The sequence below is a fragment of the Sparus aurata genome, chromosome 16 (assembly GCF_900880675.1).
Source record: "Sparus aurata chromosome 16, fSpaAur1.1, whole genome shotgun sequence".
Taxonomy (NCBI): Eukaryota; Metazoa; Chordata; class Actinopteri; order Spariformes; family Sparidae; genus Sparus; species Sparus aurata.
This window is the reverse complement of record NC_044202.1, coordinates 16842690-16856507: the sequence shown is the minus strand read 5'-3', so window position 1 is coordinate 16856507 and position 13818 is coordinate 16842690. Positions and strand designations below refer to the sequence as shown.

The 13818-nt window shown below is 45.4% G+C and overlaps 1 protein-coding gene across 4 annotated transcripts in view; it reads right to left on the bottom strand.

Annotated features, from left to right (window-relative positions):
• LOC115565965 (formin-1) overlaps positions 1–13818 on the bottom strand; it is a 56991-nt gene that overhangs the window by 19145 nt on the left and 24028 nt on the right. For all 4 annotated transcript variants that reach the window (XM_030391673.1, XM_030391672.1, XM_030391674.1 and 1 more), the window contains 8 exons: positions 12044–12185; positions 6718–6805; positions 3553–3614; positions 3190–3278; positions 2203–2332; positions 1965–2111; positions 1829–1888; positions 1626–1746 (listed from right to left, as the gene is read on the bottom strand). In XM_030391673.1, the coding sequence (XP_030247533.1) occupies positions 1626–1746; positions 1829–1888; positions 1965–2111; positions 2203–2332; positions 3190–3278; positions 3553–3614; positions 6718–6805; positions 12044–12185 (839 nt within the window). The remainder of the gene's footprint in view (positions 1–1625; positions 1747–1828; positions 1889–1964; positions 2112–2202; positions 2333–3189; positions 3279–3552; positions 3615–6717; positions 6806–12043; positions 12186–13818) is intronic.

The following is a 13818-nucleotide window of genomic DNA, read 5'->3' as shown; positions in this document are numbered from 1 at the left end:
AGCGTCCCCTGCCTCTCTGTTCAGTCCAATTACGCGGCAGTTAAAGGGATCTTTATGTTGGTGCGCGCCGGCCTGAAACCGGTAATCTTCCGAGCCCGATCGGCAGCTTCTTGCGATGGAGCTGAAGCTGTTTTCAAGATAAACCTAATCTTTTGATCGGGTGCTGGCTTCCGGAGCCAATTGCACTGCTATACATGACAGAAACAGAAGATATTCGTCTTTATGGGAGCTGAGAGTCCTACAGTAAGTTTAGGTCGTCGTGGCCTCCCACTCATCCCGCCCCCCCCCTGAGAGGAGCACAGAGAGAGGTCATCACCCTCTCCCCAAACAGGAAGCCCCATCAAAAGAGGATCATGTTTCTACACAAGCCAGTGAAGGAGAGGGCAGCCAAGCCGGACCCGCTCCGGAGCATCACTGATGACTTGGCTCTGTGCACACACACACACACACACACAGCAAAAGGCGCACAACTACTGCAAACACACTGAGAGATTCTGGCTGAGGAGGAGGCTGAATTTCTGACTGCTAGCACCAAGTCTCCTGACCTTTGACCCAAGCCTGGAGGGCAAGACACCCCAGTCGCCACCTCAGGATCAGGTGAGGGGCAGGCGGCCTCGCTACATCTCACTCAAGCCAGAGCGCGTAAGCCAGAGCGCGATTCAGTGTTAGTTTCTCGCCTGTCAGACGTAATCCACGACGTGGATGGAAGTGATCTGTGTTAGCTTCATAATTAAGGCCACTTGCTTTTCTTTAGGCTGGTTTATAATAGCCGGGCATAAATATTTATTCCTGGCGGCTGGAGAGGATAAAAATGGTGGGAGTCAGAGGTGGAGCTCGCCAAACATCCAGAATCCGACGCCCGCCCTGTGATGCTAATGCCCCCGAGGACTACTGTGCCAGACTGCGCTGCAGCAGAGATCAAATACAAGGGCCCTTATGTTGCATTTATTGTCTTCAGGTCTTCCATTTTTCCTAATAAATGAGTGACAGCTTGAGGTGGGTCTGGGTACTTTAGTAGACTCTTTGTATTTTTCCCCCGGGTCAGAGAGGAGAGGGCTTTAACAGCGATCTAAAAAACGTAGGGGAGAGCTGCGGAGCATATCTAATTGCTTTCATATGCTGTATTATTGGTTGATTTAAATAACCACAGACACCAGGGGCACTGGGGGGCATCGCCTTTAACCTCCGCATGGCCCTGGCCAAGACTGACTGGCTGGGCTCGGCGCCCAACGACACTTTGAGCACAGAGCGCCAAAATCATGTTTACTCGTTTGTCCGCTGATTATCACGCTCATCAATCAGCTGGAATTTGTTTTGTTTTTTTTGGGGGGGGGGGGTTTAAAACCACTCTAGATGAAAGAAATGTGGATGCTTATTTAGTGAGCTGTTCTGTATTTGGTCCACAAATAGGAGAAGTTGTGGTGTCACGATGACATGGGAAGCGATGTCGGGAAACTGAGAAGAGCCGCCTCTGGCCAGCCAAGGTCATGAATACACCCGCAAACCTCTCTGCACAGGTCAGGAGGAGTACATGTGATAGGACATTTCTATTTAAACTGCTCTGGTGAAGGACGGTAACGTATAAAAAAAAACCGACTGCACTTTTACAACAGGGCACGTCTCACCTGTCAGATCTCTCTTCAGCTTCCTGATGTCCTTGGTGAGGTCGTCAAACTTCACCTGAGCAGCCTGGAAGAAATCCTGAGGCTCCGGCAGAGGGAACACACTCTTATCTGTGCCGGCGTGCTGGAATATAAAAGCATGTGCATGAGCGTTTGGTAACAGATGTCGGTGGAAAACTTTGTGAATTCAACCGACAATATCTTACCTTGTCAAAATTACGCAGGTAGTATAAAACAACATAATCCACCAGATTCATGTGATTGTCCTGAGGAGGAAACCACCGATGATTAGCTGAAATTTAATATGAAATGATGGACAGTGTAAAAAATTATGTGTGTTACCCTGCTCTTGACGTCCTTTAGTTTCGGGAGGATCTCTAGCCCAAAGCCGTCCGCCTGACCTCTTGTCCTGTTCCCTCCATTCATGTAGTTCCCAAAGGCCAGGATAAGACCCAAAATATCCCGCAAACGTTTACACTCCAATAGATCCTGACACATACACGCACACAGCCTTTGAGTTAGTAAACCATCACAACATTTTAATGACACTTCTCTGTGTTTGCCGATGTGAAGTTCTTACTTTGCAGACATTCGAGATGATGTCCACCTTGCGACGGATGGAGGAGATGGTGTCGAGGAAAACCGACTGAAAGATGATGCACTGGGCTCGGCCCGCAAAGTCGGGAATCTGGGAGAGCTCATAGAGAAACCTGGAAAACAAAAGGGGAGGAGGGGGAGGTGATGGGAGAGAACGGGGTGCGATGTGTTATGACAGGATTAAACAAAACGTCTAACAGGAAGAACTATTTTCGGGGCCTTGGCAGGCCGTGCTTTCCCCACGCAGGCCCGCCCGAGTCAATGTTGCTGCTCACAGGCAGCTGATAGTCATGAGCGGTGCTGCTCGGCTGGGTTTGAAAGGTCCACGGGGTCGGGTGGAGGGAGAGCGGCGAGCGGCTCACGGGGGATTGATCAAAGGTAGCTCTGGCCTGATGCGGGACGACTTATGTAAACAGCGCTGTGTCAGAGGGGAGCGGAGCGGTAACATCCTGTGTGATTAGGCCCCGCTGATGGAGGGAGACACTGAGTGGGGACGACTCGGGCAGCCGTAGTGACAGCTCTGGTCAAACATGGAAGTAGGAGGGCCGGGCTGAGCGGCACCACTTGGGCCCGGGCCTCGTTAACTGACCCGGACTACTTAACCTCAACAGGAACTACCGAAATTACTGAAGCAATGTCCATTAACACATATTAATAACACACACTAAGTTGTCAGAAAATGAAGACTCTAAGGGGATTGACACATGCTGCCCTCATTAAAACAAAATGACCAATGACCTATGATGTCCAAACAAACAAATCAATAATTAATACTTGGATCATTTCATGTCTTCGTGGTGTGCATTTGAAGCATCAGGAACGCATGTATATTAACGTATTTTAGCTAAATTAATGGATGTAATATAAATATTATTAATAAATACTGATGACACTAAACTCACTACCTGAGCAGACCTTCATTTCAAAAAGGGAAATCATGAGTGTACAGTTGTCTTTGAGGCGATCTTACTGTTCAGGTTTGTCCAGCAGTTTGACTTCATCTTCTTTAGCCTTCTCAAAGTGCCTCATTATCTTCTCCATCTCATCGCTGGTTGCTCTCTATAAAGACAGTCACATATTGAGATTGTAGAGCACATTCATACATATTCAGAAAGAGAACGACATGCAGCAGAAATGTGAATACTGCCGCCGCACAACAACAACACAAAAAATATATTAACACTGATAAAAAGGCCACATACTGTGGAAAAACTGATTTTCAGCCATTAGAACAATAAAGTTCTCCCTCTTTTCTTTAAAGCTGTCAGAGGACTTTACAGCCTCGTGTCTCTACATTTTTTTTTATAACCTTCGACTGCTCCTTCATACTCACATTTTCATATAAAGCCTCGATGGTCTCCAAGTCCACCACAGAGTTGTCCACAGTGAGAACAGCTGGAACAGTAAAGACGTGCGTTGTGAGAAGTCAGTCTTATAAATGGACACGATCTTGGCCGACACATGCAGCCTTTAAAGTGCTGCCATTGCAAGAAGGAGAAAAAAAAATGGCGCAAAAACACATGCTATTCCTGTGCTTTTGTAAAACTTTGGATAATAGAACGTGATATCTGCGGGAAAACTGTACGCAAGACATATTTTGTTTTGTAGGGGAATGAAAAAACAAATGTCCAAACCAGGAAAAAGGGAAACACTTGTGTACCCTCACATGTACACTGCACCAACAATCAAAACATTCAATTAAATTAATTCATTTAATTGAGGTATTAGCTTGAGGTGACGAAGATGCAAGTGAGGGCAGGGTCACGGGGCAGGTGTGTGTGTGTGTGGAAGGGGGGGTCGAAGCCCTTCACTGCAGCTTATAAGAGAAAACTGCTTCACCTTGGGCCCACAGCTCGAACCACCGTGGCCGACTATGATGATTTTTAGAGTGAGGCAGGAGAAGGTGAGCCAAGTGGAAAACAGAGCATGCATGAGGAGGCAGAGGGAAGTGAGGGGGAAAATAAAGTAAATGAAAAGGCTGGCGGAGACCACGACTTAGACACCAAATGACAATGAAATAATATGAAGGCCTGCAGGCTCTGTGTTTGTTTAGATCAACTCACAGTAAAAACTAAAAATAAAGCACGTGGAGAATGCGTAAAGAAGAGGACGGCGCGAAAAGAGAAAGTGACTCCTGTTCTGTGTCTGAGGGGTGTCACGGGTTTATAGCTCGGTGGGGGAGGAGGGGACGAGGACGCGGCGGGAGGGGTGGCTCCAGTGCTCCTGGATCAGCTGACAGTTGTCTGGTTGGTGTCATTACTGAGGACGGCTGCACACCACCTACTGCTCTCAGATCAGTCACTCAATGTGACCAATACATAAAAATAAATAAATATATAAAAATAACCAAGACCAGCCACGGTTAAGGATTTCAAGCCCATGAAGGAAAACTGATGCGGCTACAGTAAACCGATGTATTATAAAGGCTTGGTATCATAACGGCAGCATGTCTGATTAGAGATCATAGATTGATTTTAGAAATACTAACTGGGTCGCTTTTGTTTAATAGCCTAACAACCACTGTGGCCAAGGCCAACGTGAAGACTGTAAAATGTGTTGTAACATCAGTGGTATAATATCTTTAACTGCCATTCATACCACAAAGTGAGATCATTGCCAATTGATTACATGTTTATCTGTAAGAGTTCTAATGTGGCATTTCATGTGGAGCCTTACAGCTGTATTATAGCCCTATTGCTTTGCATTACTAAATGTATTGTCTTGTCAACTTAAATTAGCATTAAAATCATCATTCATCATTCATAGAGTTTTGGGTAAAGTTTCAGCTAGAAAAACATGTTTATAGCCTTGTAAAAGAATGCTTTTGTTAAATATCAGTACCACACATCGGGCATTGCGCTGTATTAACAACACGGCCCTCGTCTAGTCTATCACTCACTGCTCCCAGCTAACAAGGTAATACTTTGCATTCTGGTTCCCAGCTGTTCCTGTTGCAGAGAAGCTGTCAATGTGGTCCCAATGTCTGGATCAGAGAAAAACGCTGGAGGTCCATTTCCTACATCTTATTAGAGTGGATTATTCAGTCCCTCAGCCATGCAGCCGTCAATCACACACCAAAGGGGGGCCTGCTCCAGTGTGCACAGGAGCACTCTGATCCGAGGGGGGAGCCGGATATCTCTCCACACCGACAGATCAAAGCCGGCCCTGCCAACCGCCTCACACCCTCTCCTTCCACTTTTCACTCATCGGCTTTGGTGTGGAAGGGCATGTGTGGTGTGTGAACATGTGTGTGCGTGTGGTGAGGTGGGGTGGGGGGTTGGTTCCCTTTGCCCTTGAACCATGGTGGCCCTTGAGGTCCCCCAGTCACTTCGGCGGGTGCAGTTGACCCCCTCTCTCCCTGAACCAGAGTGCTACCTTCTGTCCTGCCCTCCCTCCGTCCCTCCCTCCCTAGTAGCTCTAATTACATTACATGTCCCATGTCCTTTTAATTTGGCAACAAAGGGGAGGCAAGCAGGCGAGGCCAGGGACTAGAGCCCTTAGAAGTGCTTATTAAGGTGCTGTCCTTCATTGTCAGATTCAAATTGTTAATTTCACATACACCTCCCATTTAGGCACAAGGAAGCAGCCTAACGCTGGGTGTGAGAAGCCTTTTTTTAACCGAACCACCCCTACGAACTGACACTGGAACAGAGAGAAAAGGACTGAAGGGGAATGGGAAAAGAAAAAAAATAATAAAATCTAAACAAAATGGGCGTCCTGGTGCTCTGCTGCTGTTTGGCTTGTGTTTGAGGTGGTTTTATGTGGTAGCGCAGTGTCTGCTAACTGTGGAAGGTGGTTTTGTACATGCTTAGATCATTAGTGGGGTGTCAGTCCCATTAGGCTTGTGGAAACCGTCACTGGCTACAATAAACAGATCTGCTGGCCGCATGCTCAGACTCGCAGGCGGCAGGCACTCTCCGCCACAGTCCCAGGACAGGACCGATTCCTGGCCCATCTGCGCTGTCCCCAACTCACACATTACGTGTTTACACACACATACAGCTGCTTCAACACACACGCCAGCATTTTTCCATAACCAGGCATGTAATCAATCCACGCAGCTCTTCAAATGAAGGAGATGGCAATTTTATTTTAACCAGCGCAGGAGGGGGATTTTCAAGCAGCCCGACAGAAAAACTGAAAGGCTGCTTTCATCCCAGTGTTGCCGTCGTCACGTTTTGACAAATCGAGGCATTTTTCTTTCCCGCTGCGGTATCTGGAAAAATCATTCTACTCGAAGAACACAAATTAATCCCAAATAAGTGTCTCTGGTTACAAATTAGTAGCTGTCAAGGGGTCGGAAATTATTCTGCGCTGCGGGGCTCGCTATCTCATCCCTAAAAATAACTCCATCTGCGTTTCATCAGGAGTTAACCTCCATTTATTGTTAAATGGGAGTGTAAATGCAGTTTATCACGCGCTGAATCTAAAGAGCTCTTTTACATGATATCATAGCGTGCACAAGCATCTAGACGTGTTTTTTTCTTTTTTTTTTTACCGTGCTGGATGTCCTTCATCTCCAGGTGCAGGCTTGATATGAGGATGCCGACTGCTTGCGAACGCTTTCCATCCAGGAGCTTGATGAGCTGAAATGACAGAAATGAATGAATTCACATGTTAAAATGGAAGATTAGTGGGATTCAGTGTAAAATCCCCAGCATGCACTTCAGTTAATGAGGCTTAAATTGCCTCATCTTCATAATTTAATAAGCTGGTGGTTTCAGATTTCAACAATAATTACTTTAAAGCGCTCTCTAATTATGGCTTTGTATCTTTACTTTCATCAATTCTATTATTTAAACACTGATAAAAGACAAACTGGAGAACAGATGGTGAATAAAAAGTTCATTTCTGTGATGATGGGCTGCGTAAAAAAAATCATTTAGTCACTTCCCCAGCTGTGGAAGCAGATGACGGATGAAGAGAGAGGCAGATCGCCTGAAGCCTCAGTCAGTCTGAGTGGCCTGGGAATCATCCGGATTGACCCGCACGACCAAACTAATCAACGAGCACTGCCGTGACCCATCATCACGATGCAAACGACCGAAAAATCCAGCTCCAGGTTTTTTCGCCAAGTTACATCAGCGAAGGGCAGCGGAGTTGAATGGGAAAAAAGCACCTCCCTCCAGTTTACCGAAGAACATGTGTGAGATATAATCTACAAAATATCAAGTCGCAGTGAAAGTACAAAGGCAAAAGTGGCACCATAAAAGGACAGTCTAGAAGAGCAGGGCAAAAGAGAAGCAGGGCTTTTTTATAACAAACTATAAATTCACAGGATTTTTATTTGTGCCTACACATGGTCACAATTACTTATGACTGAATTAGCCGTAAAGCCAGAGAGAGTTTTGGCAAGGTAAAGCCCCGCTCTAAAAGTTAATGTGTCAGGCTTCTTCATTAGGTATTATGGCGTTGTCGGCTACTGGGCTGTCCACTGGGAGCTGGAGAGCAGAAGCCTTAGAAGTGGGTATTGCATTACAGGGCGTTAGTGGGTGCCATGCTGCTTCCAGCTCTATTACCTGGATCACTGGGGATCTCCCACTCCAAGGACTTGAGACGGCTGAGTACCAGGCTTTCCCAACACCTCTAATTAACCACTTTGGACGGGCCACACTAAAAGCAGCCCAGGAACCCCTTCTCACTCTGGCCGCAGAACTCGCCAATTAGCCTAAACAGTTACGCTAATGGGAAAAGACAACTGATGCTGGACGCTTGGGTTCAGACACACACACACAAAAAAAAAAAATACAGCCGCGTGATGCTGATGCTGCCGAGACAGGTAGGCTTGAATAGCACACGGCTCCCTCCTGTGGACAGGAAGGGAGTGGAGGCTCTCACTTGAAACCGATGTGGGACGCTTGAAGAACACGGGTCAGAAAGGAAAGAGAAGAAGAAGAAGAAAAGAGGGAAAAAAAGCAAGCGGCTTAGGAAAATAAACAAAGTGATGGAAGGAGACACTGGGATCGTCAGCGGGTTGAGGTGAAGCAGGTGGCCGATGTAAGGGCGAGGTGCGCAGGGCGATGCAGGTTCTGAGCCGAGCGGATAGTTTACACAGCCACGGCTGAGCAGCCAGCCCGCTCTGTGGTGACTGTCTGTCTGACTGACTATCTGTCTGGAATCACCCAGGCAGATGTTACAATAACAACTGGAATCGAGACTTCCCATCAATAACCACCTACGATACACTCAGCAACCCCAGTCTCACCCAGTGATGTTAGTCTTACACCCACTCTCCCACGTCAGAGCCAGGGCTTCAAATATGCCTTTAATAAACGCACGGTGATCGCTCATAAGTTATTCCCATAAACCGGTTAGAGCTGCTGTTTATTTAAGGAGATCCGCTACGTGTAAACTTGATACATGTTTGATTTATGCGAGTGGAGGACATTGCAGTTTTTTTTTGCGTTTGCTGACATGCGTATTCGGCTCGATTGATTTCTTCATCGTCATCCATCTCTACGTCCTCCCTCGAATCAAGAATGCACCGACATGCCCATCCTCTCCAATACCCCTATAGGTGCCCCATCTTCATCGCCTCCCTCTAGCCGGTGGAGTGGAGCCACATGCCTGCAATTATACCCTTGGTCCAGTCGGGTCCGGTCTGCTCTGGTCTGCTCGGGTGGGAGAGCACTCTTCCATGTCATCTCCTCCGCTTTGATATGCTAATCAGCAGGGAGAGGAGGGCTCCAGAGTAAACACGAGCTTTGATTTTTCTATGGCACACATGATAAAGATTAACTAAACTCATGTAGGCATCGGCTGCATCCCCCGAGTTGAAACTTTTTGGCGTGTGGAGTCGTCGGAAAAAAAAGTGGGGAAGTGGCTCATATGCATAATGTACACACACATTCCATTCCCTCCCGCTCATCTCCTCTCGCCGCGCGGAGCCCCCCGGGGCTGTGGTGTTAGCATGATCTGGCAACACTTTCTGAGCAAGTGCATAATGACTCGCGAGGACGTGCCGTCATCACACACGTGCAATCCGGCGAGCAGACACACACAGAAACAAACACTCGTCTGCGCGTACACAAACACACTCCTGCACAGAATCCACCTTTGTCTGAGTCGGGAGGCAGGTAGTCTGTGCTGGATCCCACGTTATTGATAGCTTTATCAAGAGACTCATTCTTACAGAAAAGTGTAGGAGAGGCTCTCCACTGATTATTCATAGGGAGCCATAGAGAGAGTAGCCAATTAAAAATAAGGATCGAAACTATATCTGGCAATAAAAAGAATGATCTCATCTTTCAAGTTAACTTTATTTAACTTATGATAGCTTTGATAATCTCCAAGGCCCATTAGTCCCCTTTAATTTAATCAAGCCTGATCAAATATCTAAACATATTTCAGTCTGCTAGATCCAGATTTGTATTTTTATAAGCAATTAACAAAAAAAGTCAAAAACATTTTGCATTGTTAAAGAAAGTGAGAAAAAAATCCATCAGATCCATCCTTTTATTCATTATCCTACTTTAAAAAAGTTAATGTGGTCTATTCTAGGCTGAGACCCATCCTCCATCCAAGTTTTGCCGAAATCCGTTCAGTAGTCTTTGTGCAATGCTGCTGACAAACCAACAAACAAAAGACACGAGGAAAAACATAACCTCCTTGAAACACAAGAAATCAATTAGAGCTGGAACAATCAGTCAGCAACTCAATTGACAGAAGCCAGCAACTTTTTTGATGATCAATTGTTTCTGAAGTCATTTCCTAAAGCAAAAATCAAACATTTTCATTGGTTCTAGCGTCTAACGTTAATTAACGGTGAATTTTCTTCTTTTTATAAAGACATCACCATATAGGCTCCAGGAACATGACCAACAACCGTAGCAGCCATCCTTTTACACAGGGATACAATTATTGGAAAATGGCCTTAATCTTTAAAAAATGTGTCCTGTTTTATTCATATAATAAGTACAATGTAAAAACAGAATAACTAGTGCAGCCCTTACAAATGTAAAGAAGGAGACTGCAATTGGAAAAAATGTCAGCTTTTTTCTTTCGTACCCTTTAAGAAGGCAAAAAGCATGTGAGGAACATCGATTGATGGTCTGAACAAATAACAAAGACACATTTTTGATGAGGATTCTTCAAATTTGAGATACAGAACATTTTGAGGATCTGCTTCTCAATGACCTCAACAAGCTCTTCTTAGTGGCCGAGAGAATCTTTGCCTCCACATCCTATCCATTTTGACCATCCAGATTCACATTTAGCCCCACATTCAATCCACTTTTAATGGTCTACTCCTCTTTACGTCAGGAGCACCAAGTCTTCCGCTTTGATCCCTTCCTCTCCACCCTCTTCTTCAGAAAAATGAATCTGTTTCTTCATCCTTTGCTTCCCTTACTCTCTTTCCCAACCGTTAACCAGCTGAAATTCTTGGAAGTCATCATCAGCGGGTGATTCAGATGATTTCTCGCTCGTATGATTTCTCTCTCTCCCTCTTTAACTTGGGAGTATAAACTTTCAGGGATAAAAAATGATTAGGTAAACATGTTTCTTTTTATTCTGATGACCTTTTCCAGCGAGCTGGACTCCTGAGCGGGCTGAAAACAACCATGCCTTCATGTGTTTCGCTTTCCCTCTTTAATCGTGGAGTTGCACTCTGAATGCTCTGGCCGGCTCCAAACACAGACCTTTACATTAAATGTAAGGCTCCTGTATAATCACAGCGCAGGGGGACAAAATGTCTAAACATAGATATCAACCGTCGCCAGCGTAACATGTAAAAAAAAAAAAAAAAAAAAAAAGCATGTTTGACGTGGAGTTTTTCTGATTGATATGAACTTGTTTTTAGCAGCGTTTCCATTAGTGGGGTCAGACCTCTTCCAGGCTGATGTAAGCCCAGACGGGAGACAGTTGGCAGGATTTGTGTCTGGATGTGGCTGTCTGAGTTGGATCAAATGTTGGACAGTTTGCCGCTTCGGAGTGACCAGACTGAATGGAGGGATCTAAGGATGGAGGTCGGGGACAGGAGAACACACACACACACACACACACACACACACACACACACACACACACACACACACACACACACCACACACACACACACACACACACACACACACACACACACACACACACACACACACACACACACACACACACACACACACACACTCCACCCTCCGGAGCGCAGTGGAGCCTTGACAAATTGATCAGAATAGGGGATGTGTATGGATTTAGAGGGGACAGTCTGAGGCAGTGGCCGATTTTTAACTACTCGGACGCCACAGTGAGGACCACCAGGCAGCCAGGATGCTGACGAAGCGCTGGCTGCCGCAGAGGTGCTGAGTTGCGGCATTTGCAAAGACGTCAACAAGTGTGTCTTTCGAGCGTTGGGGGAACGGTAGATCAATCCGGCACAAAAAGCACATCTTTGCTGATTTTTCCAAACTCGTTTCATCTTGAAAAACTAAACACTGAAGCTTGCACAGATGGAAAAAACATAACTCTGAACCCGACCTTCGTTACAATCCCGCCCAGAAAAAACAAGGGAGTGAGCTCATAAACTGATAGCCTGTGTTGGCCCGATGCAGGACCTGGCAACTGTACACAACAGTCTGGAAGGAAGACTCGATCAGAGCGGCAATCCATTTCTTCCCACTTCACCTTTTGTTAGTTCTTTCTTTGATTTATGATTGAGCACGACAGTAGACAAAGAGCCTTTTTTAAACAAAGCTTGATAAGAAACTAATAACGCCCTCAGGTGGTTGCAGAAAGACCATAAACAGGAAATAAGCGATGATTTCAACACGACCGGGGTCCAAGAAAAACTGAGAAGCTAAAACCCAAACTTTGAAGGACAGTGAATTTACCTTCTTAGTTTTGGCCTTTTTCTCGTAGGTGTCCGACAGGGGCTTCTTCTTCGGCTGCAGCGTGGCCTTGGAGAAAAGATCCTCAAACTCATTGGTGTTGGTGATGTTTGGTTCCTCCAAAGAACCCCAGAGTGTGTTGTTGCTAGAAAAAACAAGTGAAAATCTTAATATGTTGTTCATTTCATGGTGTTTTAACTTAAGCGTGACATCTTAAGTCATCTTTGGCTGGAGCAAGTAGCTGACGTTACTAAAGTTAGCTCAGCTAGCCGTGCAGCCAAGTGGCCCTTTTATCTGATTAAGTATGCCTGGACTGGAGGTCATCTCAACTGGGCTCAGCCACTTCATACTGAAAACGAGGACTGGGAACGAAAACAGCCTCTGAGACCGACAGAGGTCAGTTTGATGTCAGGGGACACAGTATGGAGGTGATTTACAGCGACGTTAACCTTGGGGACGAGAAGACGCAGCAGAGGAGTGAGAGTGAGTTGGGGTATCGGCAGCGGGCGAAAATGGTGCTTAGAGCTAGAATATTTTCACATCTTACTTAGTGATCTGAGGATTTATTACAACCAAACCAGACTGTTTTGGTTTTTCATTTTGTATGTGGCAAATTAAGCTCATCTTAGATTGGAAGAGAGAATGTTATTCAGAAGGTGTACGGTGGTAAAAGAATAATGACCTTATTGGACTACGTAGTGAGGTATAAAGTGGACAGGACAACCAAGGCTAGCTGTTACCATACTAACTTCAGTAGACATCTTTGCAACAAGATATTATATATGTATATAATATTGCTACACTGCTGTTTGTTCATTCTGTTGATAATGTTGAAATGTTAAAAAAAAAAAAAAACTGTGTATAGATTAGAAGGGGCAATTTGTACAATATGACCAAACTGAGGTTACAAGATGCACAGTCACAATGACAGTGACTTACAGAGCAGGCTCGAAACATAGTTTCCTTGAGCTAAACAAATAGTGTTCCATTTGTGGAAGCTTGTTTGATGTTTATGCAACCTTCCCCGCTGTTTTTTCATTTTCCATTTCGCCGCCCGGCAAAAACTTGGCAGGAATGGCCGCGATCCCGAACTTTAAAAAGCACTGTTTATGAGCGAGGTGATAAAAATAACAAAAAGTTTAAGGCGAACTTGTTTCTGCAATAAAGCTCCATTTCCAGCAAACAGAACACAGAATACGGGAGGCAGTGTTGCATGTCAGAAGTTGCTGAGTAACGTGGAAAAAACAAACAGAGGCAGAAATAAGAACAAGAGGTGTCTAAAGTCAAGAGGATGTTCAGGATTGTAAGCACTCGGCAGACTTTTCTCTGTTTGCTAAAACTCGACACATCTGTCTCTGCTTTCCCTCCCCATGTCTGTTAATCAAACGGACATTAACGGCATAATAAACACGCTTACTTGGAAATAAACTTATTCTAAAGAAAGATTTTGGAGTGCTGACACATGCCTAATTACCGGTTTCCTCCATCGTTTCACACACTGCAGTTGTTCTTGTAGGTCATAGTTTACTGACACTACATCTCATCTGTGAGCTCATGAGACTGGCGGGGCGATCTCCCCAGAGTCAAGGCTCATTTACGGCGAGAAAAGAGAACCTGGACACAACGTGCTAACACAAGTGCTGGCAGGCTTACTGTGGCTTAAATACGCGAACAATCAACAGACTTTCCAGTGACTCAATTAGGGTCAAGTAAGTCCAATGGCACTGGTGAGGGGATTCATCTGGGGGAAGCCAAGAGAACATAATGATACCGCCCCA